Raw genomic sequence first — 21,834 nt, 5'->3', positions numbered from 1 at the left:
CTCTCTCTCTCTCTCTCTCTCTCTCTCTCTCTCTCTCTCTCTCTCTCTCTCTCTCTCTCTCTCTCTCTCTCTCTCTCTCTCTCCCTGTGACTCCAGGTGAGTGCCTTAGCCCCAGCAGAGGGGTTGCTAAGAGGAAGAAGAAGCAGCGCAGAAACCGAACCACCTTCAACAGCAGCCAGCTGCAAGCCCTGGAGAGGGTGTTCGAGAGGACACACTATCCCGATGCCTTTGTCCGAGAGGAGCTGGCTCGCAGGGTCAACCTGAGTGAGGCCCGGGTGCAGGTGAGAGCCCAGGGGACCGAGAGCCTGCTCCATGTAAGAGGCAGCATAGGCTGCTGGGAGAAGTGTAAGCTCCATTCCTTGGGGGCTGTAGACCCCACTAGGCCTGTGTCTTCATCTTCACTTCATAAAGGGGCCAGATTAGATGATCTCCAAGGTCTCTTCTAAGGTCCTGTGATTGGAATGGACACTGGGAGGGAAGGTGCTGACTTTCTTGTGGCCTCTGGAAAGGCCTCCTGGCCCCATGCCCCACAGTCCCCATTAGAGCATTGGGGATTCTTTTACTCCCAGCTAAGTTCATCTTAATGATCTTGCTGAGCATTCCTTCTGGCTGGCTGTGACCCTTCAAGAAGAGCCTGGAATGCCCAGACTCATAGACAGCCTCCTCCCTTCCCAACATGCCCCACAACCCTCAACCTGGCACCCCCTCACTGTGTGCCTCCTGGTCTCTGCCCAGGTATGGTTCCAGAACCGAAGGGCAAAGTTCCGACGAAATGAGAGAGCCATGCTGGCCAACAGATCAGCCTCGGTCCTCAAGTCTTATAGCCAGGAAGCAGCCATTGAGCAACCGATGGCACCCAGGCCGACAGCCCTGAGTCCAGACTATCTGTCCTGGACAACCACATCCCCCTACAGGTGAGACTCCCCTGACACTCTGAGCCTGTCCTCTCCCCACCCCGCCTTCCAGGGACTTCAGGCTGGGGGGCAGCTAGAGCGCAAAAGGAGAAACAAGTCCTCTCAAAGTCTGGGGAAAAAGGGGGGAAGAAAGCACCGCCAAAATAGAGAACTCAAGACAGATTTTATTTTATTCTTTGGGGAGGCACAGAAACAGAGAAATTAAAGACTCCTTTGAACTTGGGTATCCCAAAATCTAAATCGGTGGGAAACCCCTGCCCCAGAACAGGTTAGCTCAGGCACAACTAGGTAGGAAAGGGTGAAGAAGGACTGGGAGAAAAGGAAAAGGGAGAGAGATAAGGAGAGGAAAAGGAAGGAGAGAGAGAGATAGAAAAACAAAGGGAGAAGGAGGGAGAGGGAGAAGGAAGTGGAGAATGAGAGACAGGCAGAGGGAAAGAAAAAAGAGGGAAATGTAAAAGGAGAGAATGAGAGAGGGAGAGGAAAAAGAAGAGAGGGAAAGGGGAAGGAGGAAGGACAGAGGAAAGAGAGAAGGAAAGGAAAAAAGGAGAGAAAATGAAAGAGAGAAAGAGGGACGTAAGGCATCATAGAGGAAAGGAGAGAGGGAATGGGATAAATGAAGGGGAAAGGGAGAGGAAGAGAATAGGAGAGACAAAGGGGGATGGAGGGAAGGAGAGAGTAAGGGATTTATCAGATGGCTTTTAGGGGATCTATTTTGGAAAGGGGATTTCTAAATGAATATCAGGAAAGCCTAGAAAACTGTAGTGTCTTCTAGGACAGAAAGGGAACTAAGAAGGGGAGTCAGGGGGATTCCAAATGGCTCATCAGGCCAACTGCATAGGGAAGGGCCTGCTCTGGACACCCCAGCCCATGGGTTCTGATCACTCTCTAATCTCAATTTCAGCTCAGCTGCTGGCAGCTCTGGGCACTCACACCCTCCTGCCAGAGATGCACCGGCTGATGGGGGCTCCAGAGCCAGTTGCGGGGGCAGCTCCACGCCTGTACAGAACATCGAGATGGGCTTGCCGGTGTGAAGGGGAAGAAGGGAAGAGAGGAAGTGGGACATGGGGAGAGCAGGGAGTTAGACTGTCTGGTCAGGGCTCCCCTCACACCACCTCCTCCTCCTTCCTTATTCTTACTTGAGATGGCAGGGGAAGTGGGGAACTAAAGTTTTTCTGGGGGGTCTTAACTATCAGAGATGAACTCTAGAATCCCCTCCAGCTCTGAAATTCCATATTTCTAAGACTTCAAAGGTTACCCAACCCCCACACTACAAGGTGCTTCTAACTCCTCCCCAAGCCCTGCCAAGCTCCTGGCACTTCTGAAAGGGAAGGAGCAGATCTGAGATCCCATCTGATTTAAAGAGAAAGCCAAGGTAGGAAGGTGAACAGAGAGAAGAGAACAAGAATGGGAACTCATCGGAGAGTCAGGAAGTGGTTGGGCCAAGGCTGTGAGTGATTCATTGATCTTATGTCTCCTCCTTCCCTCACCCCAGCACGGTGCCATCCTACAGCCCCGGGGGGACAGCCACTCCCACTCAGGGGGTCAACATGGCCAACAGCATCGCCAGCCTCCGCCTCAAAGCCAAAGAGTTCAGCCTGCATCAGAACCAGGTGCCCACAGTGAACTGAATGATTCCCAGCAGCCCTCAACCAGGACTAAGCTACCTTTTTCTTAAAAATAATTCTTTTGAAGAAAGAGAGAAAGAAAAAAAAAAGAAAAATATTTTTTAAAAGAAAAAAAGAAAAAAGGGGGAGAGGGAAGGAAAATGAACCCCCCCCCCTTTCCTACCCATAGTACAAGGATGGCTGTTCCTGCCCCCAACAGAAAGGAGCCTACAGAGACATCCAAGGACACCCTCTCCAACCCATTCTCCTTCTCCCATTTGGCTTCGGAGGACAGCAGAGGCCAGCCCCAGCCCCTCCCTCCACACTCTGTCTCAGTTATCCTCACTCATGAGCATCTGATGCTGTCAGTCCAGGAAGGAGAAGGGAGACCTGCATGAACAGAGTTTTTGTTTGAAAATCAGAGCTTGAGTTCTTAAAAGGCATGGGGAAAAAAGAAAAAAACTACAAACAGAACCAAAGAATTTTCATTGGAGATGCAGAATATGAACTGGCACCAGCTGATGTTGTTCAAAATCCATTTTGATTCCGAAAGTCAGATGAGATTCTGGCATCATATGTACCAGCAGCCCTTAGGGCAGCAGTCAGCATAAACTAGTCTTTCTGTGACATCATTATGCCAGTGGCATACCTTGATCTGTACAGAGACTGAAGTCTTCCTCTTTTCACTGAACAAGTAGTGGAATCCAGCTCAATGGTTTGGGCCTTAAACAATATGTGCATCCTAGTATAAAAGTACCTAGTTGGGGATGGGGTGAAGGGGGGAGGTCAGAAAGAGATTGACCCAGACTCCCTCCATCCCTTTTTCCTAGAGGAGCTCTCCTTAGGGTTCCAGGTAGACTCTCTAAGGAAAGGATGTCAGAGGCCAAGTTACAGGGCAAAAGGAGCCTGGTGCTTGGAAACAATGGCCAGGTTGCCCTGAACCCTGGTCACAACCTTCCTGGCTGGACCACCACTTCCCCTTCTGGGGGTCAAACCTGGAACAGATAATTCCAGGGTGCCTTCTAGCTCTAAGACCTGAGATCCTCTATGAATACAGGAGGCTCATCAACATAGATGCTTTCTGTGTACCTGGGCCAGCTGGTGTTTCTCCTTTGCCCTCCCACACTTCTTTGCCATATCTCCAGTCTTCAAGATGGTTAGAAGACTCCTCAGCATTATACAGGAGGTTGTGGGGCCATTCTTCCTTCTGCTAACCAACATGACCCTTCACTAATTGAATATTCCAGCAATGGCTATGAGGGGAGGAGAGGCACAGAAACAGCAGGGACATTTTTCTGATTCCCAGAAACCTCTTTTTGCTTCCCTGTTATGGCCTCCAGCCTCCCCACAACCCTTCTTAGCTGTTGGTTTGAAGGAAGAAGGATCAGATAGGAGCGGGGCCTAGAACAGGCCTTCTTCTAGGGATGTAGCAGAAAAAAAACAATAAACTGGGGACTCCGAGGTCTGGTTCAAACCCTGGTTCTGCCACTTAATACTTGAATGACTTTGGCTAAGTGGCTCTTTCTTTCTGGGCTTCAGTATCCCCATCTGTAAAATGGGATGATTTCCAATGGGAATGCTTTAGGATTCTGGGACTAAGTCCTGGGCCAGGGGACTGGAAGCTCAGTCTATATCAGATGGCTCAGGGGGACAGATGGGGGTGGGGGAAATATAACAGGGTAATTTGAAAGAATCTCACTTGCAGGAACGTAGACCTTCTTGACCTTCACATGCAGGCATCTCAATGAACTGCCTCAAAAACCTGAATTGAAACTATGCTGTATACAATTCTGGCAAAACCCCTTTTGATAGTGTCAGCTCTTGGAACAAACAGGCCAGTCTAAGATTATAGATGGAGTCTATGGAGTGGGATCCAAGGGGCATCGACTAAAAATCCTGATCTCTCCAGATGGTTAATGAAAAGAGAAGAGGTGACAGGAAAAAGACAAGGGACTAAAAATTAGCTGTAGGAATTCTGCCTGCCAGCCAAGGCAGTAGGGGGCCATAGAAAATTGCATATGGGGGTTCTGAACCCAAACAACCTCTCCCTGACAACCAGCCCTAGAGAGACCACCCAGCCCAGTCCCACCCCACATCTGTTCTTGCACACAAAAGCAGAGGTTTGTGTTGTTGTTTTTTTAATTGTATAAAACACATTTATTTCTCTATAGATGCTGCTACATTACGTCCAGAACTCATATGGTTTACTATACAGAGGTAAAAGAGAAAAGAGACATCAGAGTCCCATATTGCTTAAGAAGTCTGACATATCCTAAGAGCCATTAATTCGATCAGAGAACAGAATTACACCTGGGTAAAGTGGACAAAGTAGGCAGGCAGCTACTGGGAAGAGACCCTGAGGATAACACCCTTTCCAAGAAAGCACTGTTCCAGCCCCACATCTCGGGGTCAGTGTCGGAAATCCCACTTTTAGTTCTTTTTCTCTCTCTTTGGGTTAAACACGGCCCTCTCCCGGCTCTTCTTTAGGTGCAAATACCCCTGGAGCCCTGAGGTCACACATTAAATAACAAGTACCTGGTTGTAAATTAGTTTATCAGAAGCTTCCTTCCTCTGCCTAAGGGATGGGGGAGCCAGAGACCTCTGAATACTTGGAATAGGAAGAAGTGGGAAGTGAAGAACTTAAAGGAAGAAAAGAAGGATTAGAGAGAAACCTTGAAGAATACTAAGGAAATTTTAAGAGCTCTAGCTTTGCCCAAGAATTTTGGGGTGGGAGAGGGATATGGGAGCTAAAGAGCCACTGGCCTTGGCGTCAGCCTCTTGGCACCTTAATCACAGCTTACACGCAAACATGCCACCAGCGGAGAGGGTCGTAGCAGGAGTAGAGACCCACAGCCTCTCTTAAAGAAGGGTTGCCCTAAGGCTAATTGCAGAGACTGGGAAAGCCCACCTCCATGCCACGATGGGGCCAACCACCCAAGGAAAGCAAGCTCAGCTTTGGCACCTGCCTGCACTGACTTCAGCTGGCCAGCAGGTGGCCTAACAGAACATCAATAGGGGGCTTGATATTTAAACCTCCTTTCCTCAAAGGGAACAAAAAAACTAATAGATTATGGTCCTTCTCAGGTGTATGACAGTCAGTGGTTAAGGTCTCTGAGTTAGGGACGCCCAGCAGGCAGGGGTTGTGCAGGCAAAAGAAGGATGTTTGCTTTACCTTTTTTTTCTTTTCCTTTTTTTTCTTGGTGGAGAAAATAAAGGCCTTTTCTGGCACTGCTAAGGGCTAGATAGATGGAATCGGCATGTTTTGTGAGGGCCTGGAATGCTCTCTGAACACGAAACTTGTATTCATGAGAACCTCTGTCAGCTTTGGAAAAAGCCGTGGGGGCTCTATTCCCATGGAAAGCTCCTGGCTCTCTCAGTCATACCACAAGGATATAAATGTCACTTCCGCCGTGAGTGCACTAATGAAAATAAACCAGTTTAATAGTTTACAGATGCCTTTCTGGAAACCCAAAAGGAAGAGAATAAGGATCCCTCTCTCTCTCTCCTCCCTGCCCCCCTTTTTTAAAAAAGAAAAACAAAATGAATTAAAACATTTGCTCTTGATATTGTAGCCCTTAATTGCTGTGATGTTTTGGCAGCTTATTCAACGTCTGTCACTTGAGATAAAGGCTTCACTGAGACAAGATACAAATTGCCCACACGGAGCGTTGCAGTGAATTCAAAATTTTTCCTCTGGAGTTATTTCCCCTCACCCTGTCTCCCTTCCCTTTGTCTGTTTCGGTTACTCATAAGCAGGATTGATGGGGATTTTCAGATGTCCCTTTCAATTTTTTTTATACGAAGGAACTTTTGTAAAAAAACAACAACAACAACAAAAACAAAGAAAAAACCCAAACTTTTTTTTTTTTTAAAAGGCACAGCTGTGGCAAAGCAATATGAAAAGTACATATTTGGCTGCATACAGAGGTCTACAGGCTGGGGGACAGATTCTGCCTATTAAGAGATGATGATCCTGAAAAAGAGAAGTTCAGAGATGCCCCAAGATTGTCACCCTTCCCGGGACCTGGAAGCCAAGCCAGGCCACTGTAAAAGTTGGCCACCACCCCAGAAGGAGAGCCCAAGTTGGTGAAAGAGAAAGGAGGGCGGAGGTAGAGAAGTGGCTGGGGAGGGATAAACTCTGTTCTCCAGCGGTCCTAGTCACAGAGGAGGCATAAGGAGACTTGGCCTCCCTTCTCCTGGCCAAGGTTCACAGCTTTGGGAGATATGCTTCTTAGGCTTAAATTCCTATTAGGCCAAGAGGGAGGAGGATAACGGGAAGATTAGGAGTCAGAGCATCTAGATCTGAATCCTGACACTACCTGTGTAATGCTGGACACTTCACTCTCTTCACTTCTTTCAAGCTATTATATAAAATTATATAAAATAAGGATATTGGATTAAACCCGTGGTTCTCAAAGTGACTCCAGAAAAGGGGTCCATGAGACCAAAATTATTTGATATTTTAATTTTTAATATGGCAAATAGCAATAGATATAACCCATATTTATAAGAGCTCTTTCAAACCACCTAATTTTTAAGAGTACAAAAGGGTCTTGAGACCAAAAAGTTTGAGAACAGCTGGATTAAACAATCTCTGAAACCTTTTCTAATTTTGAAATCCAGTGATCCTGTGGTCACACGCTATGATCCCATGACTGAGACATATCTCCTGGAATTCTCATCATTTTTCTATCATAGACAGTGGGCTGAGCGGAATCAAAGGAAGGGGGAAGTGGCACAAAAAAACATCACACAGAGTTCTGATGTCAAAAGTCCCTCCCTGATGAGAAATTATCCAGCTTCATCCAGCTCAAGCACACCTCACATCTATTACTTAACACACAAGAGAGGGAAAAATTTTTTTAAAGGCACACATACCTTGAAGTCATTGCTTAAAACACAGAGCTAATCTGGTTTACTCTCCAGAGAAAAGGAAGAGAGATTCATCATGCATATAACCTTATGTTGGCTAACCACTGATGGCTAACTCCTTCACTGAGTTATTTGACCAAGATAGAGAAAAGCAAAAAGGATTAGAGTGGAAATGTGCTGTGATTAGAGGGCATCCTGGCCCCCATCCAAAAGCAATGTCCTATGTCCTACCCCAGGTGTAACAGTATTGTCTGGAATGCCACTATTAGTACTTCCTTCCTTGGGTTACACAAGGGGCTGGGTCACACATTCCCATCATTCATTCACACCAAGGCATAAATTAATTTATCCTATGATTGGTTTCCTTCTTGACATTAGGGATAAAGCATCATGAGAAGGCACTATATAGCACAGTCAATTGAATTCTGGACTTGGAGTCAAGAAATCTGGGTTTCAAATCCTGCCTCAGAGACTTACTATCTGTGTGACCCTGGGCAAAGCATTTAAGCTCTCTAGGCTTTGTTTCTTCATGTATAAAATGAGAGAGTTGGACAAGTTGCTTCTAAGTCTCCTTCCAGTTCTGACTCTATGATTCTCTAAGACCCTTCAAAGTTTGGAGTGTGGAGGGGAGGGAAGGTGGGGAGCATGCTTAACCAACTTCACAGTTTTAGCTTCATAGCCCTCCTGGCTTTAAAAAATGAAGAGGGTAGGGGGAAGCTCGTGGGCCATGTTAAGTTCTAAGAAGACAGAACATCACTGGTCCTTAATGGAATAGGGACAGGATTATAGGCACTCTGGTGATACCTATGACCCTTTTCTCAGAATAAAATATTTGAAAGTATAAAATACATAGGATTATAAAGGAAACCGAAGGGTAACAAAAATAAAGATATCATTTTCTCATACCATGCCCTGAAATCTATCCATAGACCAGACCTTCCTTGCAGGTCCCCAGACCGCAAGTTAATATCATCATGGATCTAATGGTTTTCTGTTGGCTGCCATGCTTTTCTGGAGTCTGGTGTCCTCTCCCAGTGTGTCAGTCTCTTGGCACAGCTGTCCATCTCCAGCTGGGTGTCCCAAGCCAACTCCAGTGCTGCAATGTTCATTGCATGCCTCCCACATGGTCACCCACCCAGCTTGGTTTTGATACTTGCCAAGCAGCTGCTATCTCTGATGGCCTGATACTACTCTCACCCTACCACATGGGCTTCCAACATGGAGGCTCCATTCTCGTCCTCCTCCTAGCTTCCTTGGCTAGCTATCTCCCCCCAGTAATTTCAAGCTCAGAACTCTGTATACACACATGCCTTCAGGTATTCTTCTGGCCAGTCTAGCCAAGGAGAGAGGGTAAGAAAATCTTTTTGTAGTGCTTGGACATTGTCTACTATATAAAGGCACACTGGAAAAATAAGAAATAAAAAATAAGCTTTAGGAATTTTGAGGCAGGAAATCATAGGAGGCATCTGGGAGGAAATGTCTCTGAAGTGAACCTTAAAATAAGATACGAACTATAATAGGCTGGGGTGAGGAGGGAGTGTATTCTAGGTATTCTAGTCATTTATGCCAAGATACAAAGATGGAGAGTTGACATGTTAAGTTTGGAGACTAGCAAATAGTGAGATTCGACTAGTGTGCAATGGTCATGAGGGGAATAACGTGAACAGATTGGGTTGCAATACAACAGAAAAGGACCTTAAATGTCAGGCTAAGGAGTTTCATTTTTTCCTACAAATATTAGGGAGCCACTAAGTTTTCAGCAGCAGAAAGATAATTTTGTCAACTGTATAAAGGATGAATTAGAGAAGAAGGGATCCAGTGGCAAAGAGACCAATGCAAAGGCCATTATAAGGCAAAAGTGCTCTGTCATTTTTAAGGCACAAAATAAATGTCATTATTCTCTTATGAAAGGTTATTCTGGCAATGGGATGAAGGATGGGTTGTAGGGTGGAATTCATGAAACTTAATAACGATTGGATATGAAAGATGAAGGAAAGTGAAGAGTCAACTATGACCTGAAGGTTGCAAACATGGGAGACTCTGTAAATGAGAGTGCCAAAGTTAAAGAAGGTAGAATCAGAAGGAAGGATATGCTTAACAAGAAAGAAGACCACCAGCTTGGGATGCGTTGAGTTCGAGGTGTTGGTGAAACGTCCACATGGCTGTACTCTGAAGACAGGTAGAGATGTGGGTCTGAAACTCCAAGAGAGATCTGGATTGCTGATGCAATATTAGCTCAACTGGGCCAAGATTCAATACAATGAGTGACCTATGGACATTTTTGTTTTTTACTATTTGGACGTGGTACTAACGAAATAAGTCTGTTCCCAGATATGGATAACTGGGGTGTTCTGAAGGATCGTACAGGCTTGCCTCCCCTAAGTGTTCCTAAGCAAGCCTAAGAGAATGATTCCAGGAAAAGGGAAATATGCAGATATTGTCTAATTATGACTTTAATTTTTGCTAGGGGAGATGAGCTTTTAGAAGGTTAGGAAAGAAGGAAAAACTTACTAAGACAATCAAGAGATATATAAAACAAAACAAAACACTTCAATATTATTTTGACAGAAATTAAGGAAGTACAAATGGTTAGACTGAGCCACTGTTAAAAAAAATTCAATACTTCCCAAGTTAATTTTAATTGCCTACAATGTCAGAGTTACTGACTAGCATTTATAAAACTCTAATTCATACGGAGCTTTAACTGATGAGCAAGAATATCAAGAGAAACAATGAAAACTTTATGAAAGGTACTCATCCTACAATATTTCAAGTTAAACTATTAAATGGTAATTATAGAAATTGTTGAATACTAGATTTTTAAAAATGGAAAAATAGGTCAATAAAAATGTAGAATTCAGAAATGGTACTAAATGAATATAAGATTATGGATAAATTCATTACTAAGAAACAGTGGCGAAAGGAATGCAATAGAATTCAATAACAATTATTGGGGAAACTAGATAATGTATAATTGAATAATCTAACTTCTCAGACACCCTGCCCCCCCCCCCCAGCAGATGTTCCAGGACAGAAGGCCATACCAACCCTGCTACTAAGGTTTAGAAAGATTATATTACCTAGTTTATTCTAAATCAAGAACTTTAGAAACTGAATTTTCTCCCAATCCCTAGTAGCTATTCCAGGTCAACTCTAGAATTCTCTGGAAGACTACAGAGTTACTCTATCTACCACTTCCTCTGCTCCTAGTCCTAAAAGAAACATTTAAAACACTGTCAGGGTCAGCCTTACAAGCATTAGTTGACCCTCCAACAAGATTATAAACTCATCCGAATCTCACTGAGGGCAAGGACCATGTCTTAAGTTTCTATCCCCCGTGGAGAGATGATACACGCTTAATATTTGATGACTGAGTTATGCAAGGGGTCATCTGAAGGGATACTGGACAATATCTATTTTCCCCTATTCTCAAATATTAACCCCAATGCCTACCATTCCATTATTATAGTGTCATTCCTTGGAATCCTCAGAGTTTTCAAGGATCCATTTTTAAAATGAAATACTGTACTTCTGCTCTGCTATTTTTTCATGACCTGGTGACCCTCTTGCTAAGAAAGGCTCAACACCGGGGCTGGTCACTAGATGAATTATTTCTTGAGCTTCAACAGCTCATGAAACTGAGGCATGGAGGGGCTGCTCTCTGCATTGGTTGACACACTATCTTCACCAAGGAAGCTATGTGTCTTACTTCAAGGACTCTACTTAGGGCCATGAAAACCATTACATTAGTTCCAAACCATGCTTCATGCCATGCAGTCATCCACCAGAACACCAGGATCTAGCCAATGTGTACATATTCCTGTCCGTCCTGCTGCTCCCTGTCTCTCCGGACTAGGACCAGACTACCAACAGCCCTGCCTCCCTCATCCCCGGGGAGTTAATTTATCCAATTTTGGGCATCTTCCTGGGATGAAGCTATCCAGATTACAGGGTCTGCCCTCTATACCCAAAGGATCCCAGGCCCTAAGACCATGTTTCTTCGTTCCATGCAGCCAGGGCCTGGACAGCATGGAAAAACTTCCTTACAGTGAAAGATGTCTAAAAAGTAAGAGACAGTTTCAAGAAGTGGCGAATTCCCCATACCTGGAGGTCTTTAAACAGAGGTTAGACAATGCCTTGTCAAGTATGCTATAGTGGGGATTTCTTTCCGATAGGGGTGGCTACTGAGGTCAGGTAGGTAAATGGCTGCTGAAGTCCTCCCCAACTCTCAAATCCCAATTCTGTGACACCTAGAGGTCTGGCATGTAGTATATGCTTAATAAATGCTTTTCATTCATTCCTTGATTTTCTCAACCCACTTTTGACCTCTTGCCCTGGACAATAATAAAATATTATCATTGCTTCTAGAAAGGGCATGAAAAACAGATGCCACAGAACTCCACTCACAAGACTCTCTTTTGTTGTCCATTGCTCCCTAATATGGGCTGTGCCACACATCTCTCCTAGAATGTAAGCTCTAGGAGGGCAAGGGCTGTCTCACCTTTGTACTTGTTTCCCTGTCATCTAGTACAACACATTGAGAGTGCTTAATAAATACTTGACTGATTGATAGCAAGTAACAACTATGCTACTAGTTAAAAGTAACTAGGAAGAGAGGTAGGATAATTAGGAGGGCAACAGGAATTACTAAGAAACAAATTTTACCAACATCCTCAATTTCACGCTTTGTGCCAAGGTTCAACACAGATTGTTCATTACTGTCAAGCTGAGAAACTGTCTACTCCTAACCTTCGGCATGATGGGACCAAGACACAATTTACAGGCCCTCCCCCACCCATTCTGGGAGGGATCAGTCCAACACTTTTATTGCCATACAGATTTCCCAAGGCAGCAGAAACCTGGCCATGGTTTCTCTATTTTCACTTCCCATCAGAGTTCACCAATTTCTGGCAAAACTCTGTCACTTGTGTTTTTACTGGAAGTTATCCTATTTCAGCTCTAAACTGTAATATACCAACCTGCTTCTTGGCCAAGGCGGCACCAGTAAATGGGGGCAAGGATCTCAGGGCCCCTTCTAGCCCTAAATGCTTTCACCTGAAGAATGGCAAAGGAGAACTGTCCCCAGACTCCTAAGGGCCTACCCAGCCCTGGCTGATAGAGTCCCTGCAATCTAGTCTGCTCACTAGTGCGGCCAAGCATCTCTGTGACTGACCAATACTGCCATCTTGAGGTCACTGTTCATTCAGCCCTGCTCCTAAATGAAGCCCTAGTTCTCATACCACATTTCCCAATTCAATCTAACAGCCTCTCCCTCCGAGACCAAACCAAGGGCCTATTGTTCACAGAGAGCCTTGATTAAACAGGACTGCCATCCTTTCCAGGTTAGCTCTGAGACTGAGCAAAAAGGGGACTTGGGTCTTCACCTCAGAAATCAGATTCACTCCTTGACATTAACAGTCACTAGGAATTCCAAGATTGCAGTCCCATATCCCTTTGTATGATTTATCCAAACCCAGCAAGGTCCAGGAGCACTGTATTCGAAATCTGGGGACATAAGTTTGAATCCTATTAGTAACCTATGTGACCACATGTCATTATCTTTCTAGGTCTATTTCCTCACTGAAAATTATGGTATTGGACTCAGTGACCTTTAGCAACTTAGCTCTAAATATATGATCCTATGAGCCTGTCTTCTGAGACCACACTGAAGAGCCAACAAAGGTACTTGTCTGCTCTTTCCCTCGACTTAAGCCTGGGCCTTAGGGCAGTCACAAGAGGCTGCAGCATCCTTGCTGGCCGGAACTGGCTCCAAAGGTGAGTCAAAGCCAGTTTTAGAGCCAGAAGCTTGAATTCATTCAGCAGCTCCATTCCAGAAAGATCCCCTGGGTGGGTCCCCCTTGACCGAGTAATGACATCCTACCTGTGCTGGTTTCCTAGCAACCCCCTCATTTCCACACACCTAGTTTCTTCCCTCAGGCTTCTGAATCAGACCTTCTCTTTAACTCCTGAAGGGAAGATGAAGGTTGCCTTCTGCACCACTGCAACCTCTATTCCCATTCAAATGGACTCCACAACAGGGAAAATTGAGCCAGCTCATTTATACAGAAGTGTAATCTGGGATCTAGGCAACAATGAGAAAAGCCTGTTCCTAGCAATGTGTCAATGAGAACAACATTTTAGTACACCATTCAACTCTGGGGGACACATCTTAAAGATACAGTAAGCTGGAACAGATCCAAAACAAAGTGACCAGGACAGTAGAGGCCTGAGCACAGGCTAAAATGGAAATACCTAAATGGGAGAATACTAAGGTAGGAGGTAAACAATAGTTATCTTCAAATATTTCATAGGCTGTTCTGTGTAAGACGAATTGGATTTGGTTTACCTGGCCCCCAAAGACAGAATCATGAGCAATAGGGAAAGAGGTCACAGAGACTTTATGTAAACTGTCTCCTGACGTAGTGGGGTCTTCAAAAATGATGAATGATCACTGGCTAGGGACGCTGTGGAGAGGATTCTTGGTCAGTTTTTCCAATTTCTACCCTATATGATTTGTGACTCCAAAACGGGGAGCAGGAGAAAAGGGAGTAATTGTGTCAAGATGAAGGCTGGTCAACAGAGACTTTGTTGGCCAGAAGCCTACCTGGTTCTGGGTCAGTTTCTGGAGATACATACCCCTTCAAATGGTATAAGATGAGTAAAGCACTTAGTTTAGTGCCTGGCAGAAAAAAGACACTTAATAAATACTTGTTCCTTCCTCCCTGCACCTGATACTTCCTTTTCCCCTTGAATCACCAGCCAATAGCTAAAGACCTCAGTCTCTGGCTATCTCAGATCTTTAAATGTTCCTGTCAAGCACTGGTCAGGATGATGCCAGAGCGCAGCATTTCAGAGCTGTAAGGGACTTCAGTAGTCATCTAATCCACCCTATATCCAAAAGCAATCCCCTATATAACTTACCTTACAAGTAAAAAATAAGGTCTACATCTGCAGGGCTGGGGGGGGGGGGTGCAGAGTTTGGCCTTCACTGGGAATCCCTATTTTTTTAAACATCACTGTCCAGGGCATGACCAAATAAGACCACCAGAGAACACCTGGTTTGGGGAAAAGTGGACAGAATGGATAAACAAAGTCGAAGAGGTTTAGAAGCAATGGGTCAACTTCTCAAACAATGCAATTTAATAATAACAATAATAAACACTTCACAGAACAAGAAAAAAAAGTATGCTTCTTGGGAATGAACTTCCAGAAGGTATTGTGACATCTGGGTCCCCAGTCTTAGGTCTCTAAACCACAAAAACAATGCCAGACCAAGGAGTCAGCTTTTATTTACCTTATTTTACAACTTTTCCCCAATTTGTATCTGTTGTTTATAGCTCTGTCCCCTCTTCTCCCTTTCAGAGAGGTTGGATTCTATTACTCATCTCTAAATATGCACCTAACTAGTGGTTCTGTTTTATTACCACTAGAGAGGACAACCCCTTTCCTCCTCTGAAGTGATCTCTTAGGGAAAAGTCAGTGCACTAGAAGATAGAGCCTACTAAACAGTGTAAACCTATGCTGGGGGCACACCAACATGGACTATTTCCATAGCCCTAGTCTCATTAAACTTCAGCTTTGAAAATATTTAACAAAAAGAGGCATTTTCTTTTCCAGGGTCTTAAAACTCAAATGGACTTAAACCTGAGAAAGAGAGAGAAAAAAAGGAGGGAGAGAGAGGGAGAGGGAGAGGGGGAGAGAGAGAAAGAGACAGAGAGAGAGACAGAGAGAGAGAGAGAGAGAGAGAGAGAGAGAGAGAGAGAGAGAGAGAGAGAGAGAGCAAATGAGAACAAGAACAAGAAAGAGGTGTATACAGGACAAGTAATTTTAAAATTGTGCTTTTGCAGCAAACTTGGGAGGATTTGGGTTCTGACCAGTCCCTTCCATATGCAGCAATTTTACTAGACTCTGTGGGATTAAAGAACATCTACATATTAGTACATATGCAGAATTATATAAAGACATACAAGCATGCACACATACATGCTCTGTAAGTGTCTGGCTAACCAGACACCTGGTTCAGTCATGTAGGGAAGCAAAGTGAGAGGAGAGAGATGGATATGGGGATGAGATGGAACCCTGGAAAATCTACATTTGCTGCCTTCTCTCAGTGGAGAGATGGCACCATCGTTGGCTGCTGGTTATCAGGTGTTTATGACCTCCCAAAGAATCTGCAGAGCCATGGAAACACAGGGGAACTGAGCTATGGTATAGGACACTGAGCGGATGGGAGGTCTCAGTTTCACCAGGTAGGCAATGGTGTGAATTATCCTCCCCACAAAGAAGATGAAAAAGTGAAGCCAGGCTATGAAGGGGTCTGGTTCCAGGAAGGAATAGATGGATCCCAAGAACAGAAATGGTAAGATGTTCTCCAGGTCATTCCGATGGGCTCTGGAATAGAAAGAGAAGAGTAGGGTCAGTTGCAGATCATGTTCCAATTGCTGGAAGGGGAGGCTGCCACGTGCAGATCAAATGTATTTGCTCCAAGTCCTCTTATTCTACTTCCAGTCCTTAGTGTGTTTCTAAGCACCTCTTATTTGCACAGGTCACGAAAAGTAAACATATGGGCCCTCCCCTGCAGGGACTTAGCATCTAGTTAGGGGAATAGTATGTGAAAAGTTGAATGATGGAATAGAGAACTATAGGGGGCTGACCTGAGAATTTGATGATCCCTTCTCCCCTCTGAGGGGTAAAAAGCTGAGGAGAGTGATTTATATCTCCAACAAGGAATTTTGATTCAATAGGTGGTGCAGTGAATAGAGCGGCTGAACTTGAACCAGGAAGACCTGAGTTCAAATTCAGACTCAATCACTTACTAGCTGTGAGCCTAGGCAAGTCACTGAACCTCATCCAGCCTGTTTCCTTATCTGCAAAATGGGGATGATAATAATAGTACCTGCTTTTCTGGGTTATTGTGAGGAAAAAATTAAAGACACTTTGCAAATCTTAAAGGTCTATATAAATGCTAGCTAGTTATTCATAAATAACATTGTAGTTCTCACAACTGATAATACTGACATTCTCACATCTTGACCTATAAGGGGCATTTATATACATATACATATGGGGGTAGAGATAAACCTGGACCGGCCTATTCCACAGAGAAGAAAAAAAAAAAGAACATGCATACTAAATTAATTAGCAAGTTGGCACTGTCACTGCAATCTAAAGTCTAAGCCGCCTGGGGCACTAAAAAGGGAAGTAACTTGTCCAAGGATAAAGAGATGAGATATCCAGTTTTCCTGGACTTTCAGAAAGCTAAACAAGAGTTAGGAAATGATACAGTCTTGTTGCGATGTTTTGCCGTGTACAGTGCTACAGAGCAGCGTGGGGTATGTGCCCACAGCCACAGAGCAGCACATGACCAGAGGCAGGCTCTCTGACATGCCGGGTGCATCACTCACATCACTCTATCCCACGTGCGAGACAATTAATCACCAAGTAACCTGTAGGCTCCCTAACTCTATTTTCAATGAAATGCCTTTTATTATAAAGATCAAGAAAGAAGGAAAATCATCCATACCTACACATAAATTAATTATGTGGGGGAGAGCCAATTTGCTGCAATCTAACTGGAGATGGTTAACAGTTTCCATGAAGCATTAGCTAACCTTTGACTTCCTTGAGTTCAGTGGTAAACAGATTCCATATTTTCATAAATTAGTTATTTAAATGAGTAGCTTAAACCCACAGGTTGGAAATCTGGCCAATTTGTATGTACACACAACCAAGAAACATATGATGAGAAAAAAAAATTGGAGTGGTCATATCATAGAGCAAGAACAAGATGGCAGATAGGCAGCCAGCTGGTTTAGTATATTTGATCCCCTAAAGTACTAAGAGAAAGTGTCTGGGGGTAAAGGAAGGCTTTATGGGGGGAAATATAGAGAAGTTTCACAGATAAGTGCCTGGACTGAAATCTCTATCAATGAAGGGAAGTATTTACAAGGAAATCACAGATCCACAAAAAGGGCCCATTAAAGCAAGTGTGAAGCAAACTCCAAAAACAGTCAAAAGTCCCTTACCCTGCTCATCCCCACCAATTCTGTAATTCCTGATTCCCCACCCCTCATAACACACACACAAATCTACAAGCTCCAGAATCTGCTTCCAGAGAATTTAATATTTTGAACTGAAAGGGACCATATATGCCTCTCATCTTTTTTTTTTTTTAACATACCTAGTTGATGGAAGAGATGGGCTTCTCAAAGCAGCACCCTTCCTGATCTCATTTCAGGGTCCCTTCCTTCCCTGAGCTTACCCCATCACCATCAAGGGCAAGACTCATTCTATCTCATCCCAGTGGAATGCTCCAAGGTCCCAGTCACTCTGATTCTTTCAACAAAACCCTGTGACTTGTCCATTTTCAAAAAGAGAATTTCCATTCTTTGTCAAGAGTCTATTCATACTTGCCCAACCTGAAAGACTGTTACCCAAACAGGGAAATGGGAGAGACAGAGAAGGCCTGGTGAACTCAGTTCAGCAAGCCAAACCCAGTGAACTTTCTACCTTTGTACAAAGGGACCAACCCTTTTCAATCTTTGTTCCCAGAATCTGTGCGCAAAGGGACTGGCATATAATTCTATGTCTTGTAAAGCAGCTAGTTTGCTCGTAGAGATGCGCTGTGACTGCTGAACAGTTCCTGCAATGATTTAGCTTAACTCAGCCTTCTAATCCCTAGACCAAAGGGCCAGTCAATCAAGCTGGCACTATTTTATTCTCACTACTTTTTGATTTAAATGCAACTCTTCCCACAACCTTCTTCTAACCTACTTAGAAGGGGAAAACATTATCCCCAACTTCCTCAAACATGATTTCTAATCAGTGCCCCTGTTCAAGACTCAGTGCTTTTGCCTTTAAGGCAATTGTCTTCTACCTGCCACCCCCAGAAGTGGCCCTTAGAAAAGACTGTGAACCCTTCAGAGAGACCCTTCATAGTCACTCGTTGTTCCTTCTTTTTTTTGCCTTTTGGAGGGCAATTGGGGTTAAGTAACTTGCCCAAGGTTACACGGCTAGTTTTTTTGTGTTAAGTGTCTGAGGCCGGATCTGAACTCAGGTCCTCCTGACTCCAGGGTCGGTGCTTTACTCACTGTGCCACCTAGCCGCCCCCTCATTGCCCCTTCTTAAACATTTTATCTATTCACTGCTAACAGAGTCAAGATTTCTGCACACATTAAAGAATCCTGACCTTTATGTCACCCTTTCCATGGATATTTGCATTTTAAAAAGAGAAAATTGGAAGGGGCTGATGCTTAACATCAAGGAATATATCTCTACTGTTAGGACTTCAGGCTGGTGGAGACAGAGATCTAGCAGAAGAAGAGGACGGCCACCTGTCCAACATCTGATTAGGCAGGTCATACTCAGGAGGATGCTGATTTTAGGATTCCCACTTATAAAAATCTGCCCTGGGCAGCACAGTGCCAAAAGTGCCCAACTTTGATATAAAGAGGCCCTGGGTTCAGATGCCACCTGACATTTATTATATGTGTGATCATCCTTGAGCAAGTCACTTAATCCCCTGGGTCTGTTTCCTCATCTATAAAAAGAGGTAAGGTTGGATTAGAAGGTCTTTGAAGTCCCTTCCTGCTCTAAATTTATGGTCCTACAATCTTAGCTTTTACTAATAGTATAACCTGAGCAAAAGCCCCTTTCCCTCTTTCATCCTGTTTTCTTATCCACAAAATAGGAATAGTGATGTCTATAGCACAGAACTTCAGAGTTAGAGGGAAACACTTGGTGAACCTTCTACTGCTATTATAATTAACAACAATGAAAATGCCTTAGCAAGATGACAACTTAATTGCCTCCTGAATAGGTCACAGGGAAATAAAATCAGTAATGGCAAGTGCCTAGAGATCTCTAGCAACTAGGTATGGTGCTGGCATCAATCATCTGTTTGCTTTAGTGGAAAAGAGGCCCAGGACTTGAATTCTACCTCTCGAGTACCTAAGTGACTTCCTGAGCAAGCCATCTCCCCTCTCTAGGTCTCATTTTTCTTTTGGCTTCTTTCTTTGGCCCACTCCAGCTCTAAAATCCAGTGACCAAAATGAGCACAGACGATAGTCCTCAGGCCAGCAAGAGGGCTTGCCTCCCGTGTCTGGCTCCTACTGCTGCTGACACTGGGCTGGTGGCTGACAGGAGACATCTGGGTACTGTTATCCAGCTGCTCCTTCTCAGAGTTTGTCTAAGCGTGAGCTGTGCTGGGCATACACACAGGGTCTCTGTGGAAACCCATCCACTACTTCCTGTCTTGGGTAAACAGCTACAATCTCCAATGGCATTCTCAAAAACAAACCTGGACACTGGGGAGGAGGCATGAGGTCCAATGAAACCTTTTTCTTCTTTCTATACTCCCCCGCAATGAGAATATAATACTTCACTTCTGTGAAAGTGCTACATGTACTTAATTCACTATCCCACTCACCACAGCAGTTCATCCAAACCCTTTTGTCCCTTCTCAGATCTCACACTTCAAGGAGAAACTGAGGCCATTCCCAAAGGAGCTAGCTCCCCTTCCTCCTCATCTCATGGCATTAAGATGTCTCCCCCACCTACGTGCACCCCTACTCCCATTTCACCCCATTCTCTCCAGCAGATGGCCCTCTCTATCATCTCACTGTCTAACAATTAATCTCTCCCTATCTACTTAGGCTGCTGCTTCTATGCTGCCTATAAACACACCAATGGTTCTCTCCATCTTCAAAAAATTCTCACTTGATCTAACCATCCATTCCAGCAATCTTCTATATTTCTCTTCTCCTTCATGCTTAAGCTCCCTGAGGAAACCATCTACAATCAGTGCCTCCACTTCCTCTCCTGTCTCTCTCCTAAACTCTGCAATCTGACTCCCAGCTCATCATCCAAATGAAACTGCTTTCACCAAAGTTGTCCCTGTCTCTTACTTGCCAGACCTAGAGGCCTCTTCTCGATGCCCATCCTTCTCGACCTCTCTTTGACACTCCCCCTCTTTTCTCCTGGATACTCTATTCTCTAGGTTTGTGTGACAGGGCTCTCTCATCTGACTGCTCCTCCTATCTCCTTTGCTGGATCTTCATCCAAGTCACACCCATGAATTGTGGGCATCCCCAAAGGCTCTCTCTTGGGCCTTATTCCCTTTAACCTCTATACTACTGTCTGGTGATCTCATCAGTTCTCATGGGTTCAACTGTCACCTCTATGCAAATGATTCCCAAATCTATTTCACCAAGCCAGACTTAATCTTTCTTGAACTCACTCCACACTACCAACTACCTATTGAACATCTCTAACTACCGTGTTTCCCCGATAATAAGACCTATCCCGAAAATAAGCCCTCCCCTTACTGTGTAAGATTCCTCTAAAATAAGCCCTCCCCCAAAAATAAGCCCTATTGAGATTGCTACTGTAGTGAAGGTGATCCCCTGCACTACACGCTACATTACGGTACCCTCTGTATGCACCGGCCCCCCCCCCGGGTGAAACGCACGCCACGCTCCGAGTTGCATCCAATCAGAGCTGCAGCAGTAAGCACGTCATCCTGTTCTTCCCCAGTGATTTGCTTATTGAATAAAGGTACATTTTTTTGTTCACATTTACCTGTTTATTAAAATTGCTGTCAATGTTCATTAAAATAAGCCCTCCCCTGAAAATAAGCCCTCTGGTGTTTTTCTGTCCAAAAAAAATAATAAGACAGTGTCTTATTATCGGGGAAACACGGTAGATGTTATCCCGAACTCGGCATGTCCCAAACAGAGCTATTCATCTTTCCCTCCAAACCCTCTCCTCTTCTAAATTTTCCTATTACTATACTAAGGCCCCACCACCCTCCCAGTCCTCCAGGTTCACAATTCCAGTGTCATCTTCAACTCCTCATTTGTACTCCTCCCACAGACCCGATATGTTGCCAAGTCTTGCTGTTTCTAGCTTCCCAACATCTCTATGCTCACACAGGCACCACTATGGCATGCACCCTCATCAGTGCATGCCTGGGTTGCTGCAATGGCCTTCTTGCTGGTCTCCTTGCAACTCCAGTCTTTCCCTCTGTTCTGTTGCCAGAGTGACCTTGTCACCTCCTACACAATCAATGTCAATGGGTCCTACGTGACCAAATATAAAATTCTGTTTGGCTTTTAAAGCTCTATGCAACCTGGCCTTTTCTTGCCTTTCCAGTCTCTCCCACTTTACTCCCCTCCTTCCCTTCTATGCTCCAGTGACCTTGGCCTCCTGACTGTCCTTGCACATGACACTCCCATCACTCACTTCTAGGCCTTTTCACTGGCCATCTCATGCCAGGAATGTTCTCCTTCATCACTTCCACCTCCTGCCTTCTTTCAAGACAGCTCAAAACCTGCTTCTGCCTGAGGCCTTCCCCAATCTCACCCATGCCCATGTTTGGCCCAGGATCATTTCTCATGTCCAGTATATATGTATGAGTTGTCCGCATGTTGTCTTCCCCACCAATA

At 44.5% G+C, this 21,834-nt stretch overlaps 2 protein-coding genes across 5 annotated transcripts in view; one reads left to right on the top strand and one right to left on the bottom strand.

Moving 5' to 3' along the window:
* PRRX2 (paired related homeobox 2) overlaps positions 1-6,082 on the top strand; it is a 65,900-nt gene extending 59,818 nt beyond the window's left edge. Inside the window, exons 2-5 of one of the 2 annotated variants that reach the window (XM_069069362.1) lie at positions 97-281; positions 736-914; positions 1,816-1,939; positions 2,407-6,082. In XM_069069362.1, coding sequence (XP_068925463.1) covers positions 97-281; positions 736-914; positions 1,816-1,939; positions 2,407-2,589 — 671 coding nt within the window. In that variant the 3' untranslated portion in view covers positions 2,590-6,082. The remainder of the gene's footprint in view (positions 1-96; positions 282-735; positions 915-1,815; positions 1,940-2,406) is intronic. The other variant, XM_069069363.1, reaches the window with a different exon arrangement.
* The window catches only part of PTGES (prostaglandin E synthase), a 78,445-nt gene that overhangs the window by 43,146 nt on the left and 13,465 nt on the right, over positions 1-21,834 (bottom strand). The window contains exon 3 of one of the 3 annotated variants that reach the window (XM_069069364.1): positions 14,508-15,781. The exons of the other annotated variants lie outside the window; for them this stretch is intronic. Within the exon in view, the coding sequence (XP_068925465.1) occupies positions 15,535-15,781 (247 nt within the window). The 3' untranslated portion in view covers positions 14,508-15,534. Of the gene's footprint in view, positions 1-14,507; positions 15,782-21,834 lie in introns of those variants that run through there. 3 annotated transcript variants of the gene reach the window in all.

Source organism: Petaurus breviceps, unplaced genomic scaffold (assembly GCF_028583685.1).
Source record: "Petaurus breviceps papuanus isolate PSGF00001 unplaced genomic scaffold, PetGlider_PUasm1.0 90779, whole genome shotgun sequence".
NCBI lineage: Eukaryota > Metazoa > Chordata > Mammalia > Diprotodontia > Petauridae > Petaurus > Petaurus breviceps.
Note: the sequence above shows the minus strand (reverse complement) of the source record. Positions and strands in the feature narration are given on the sequence as shown.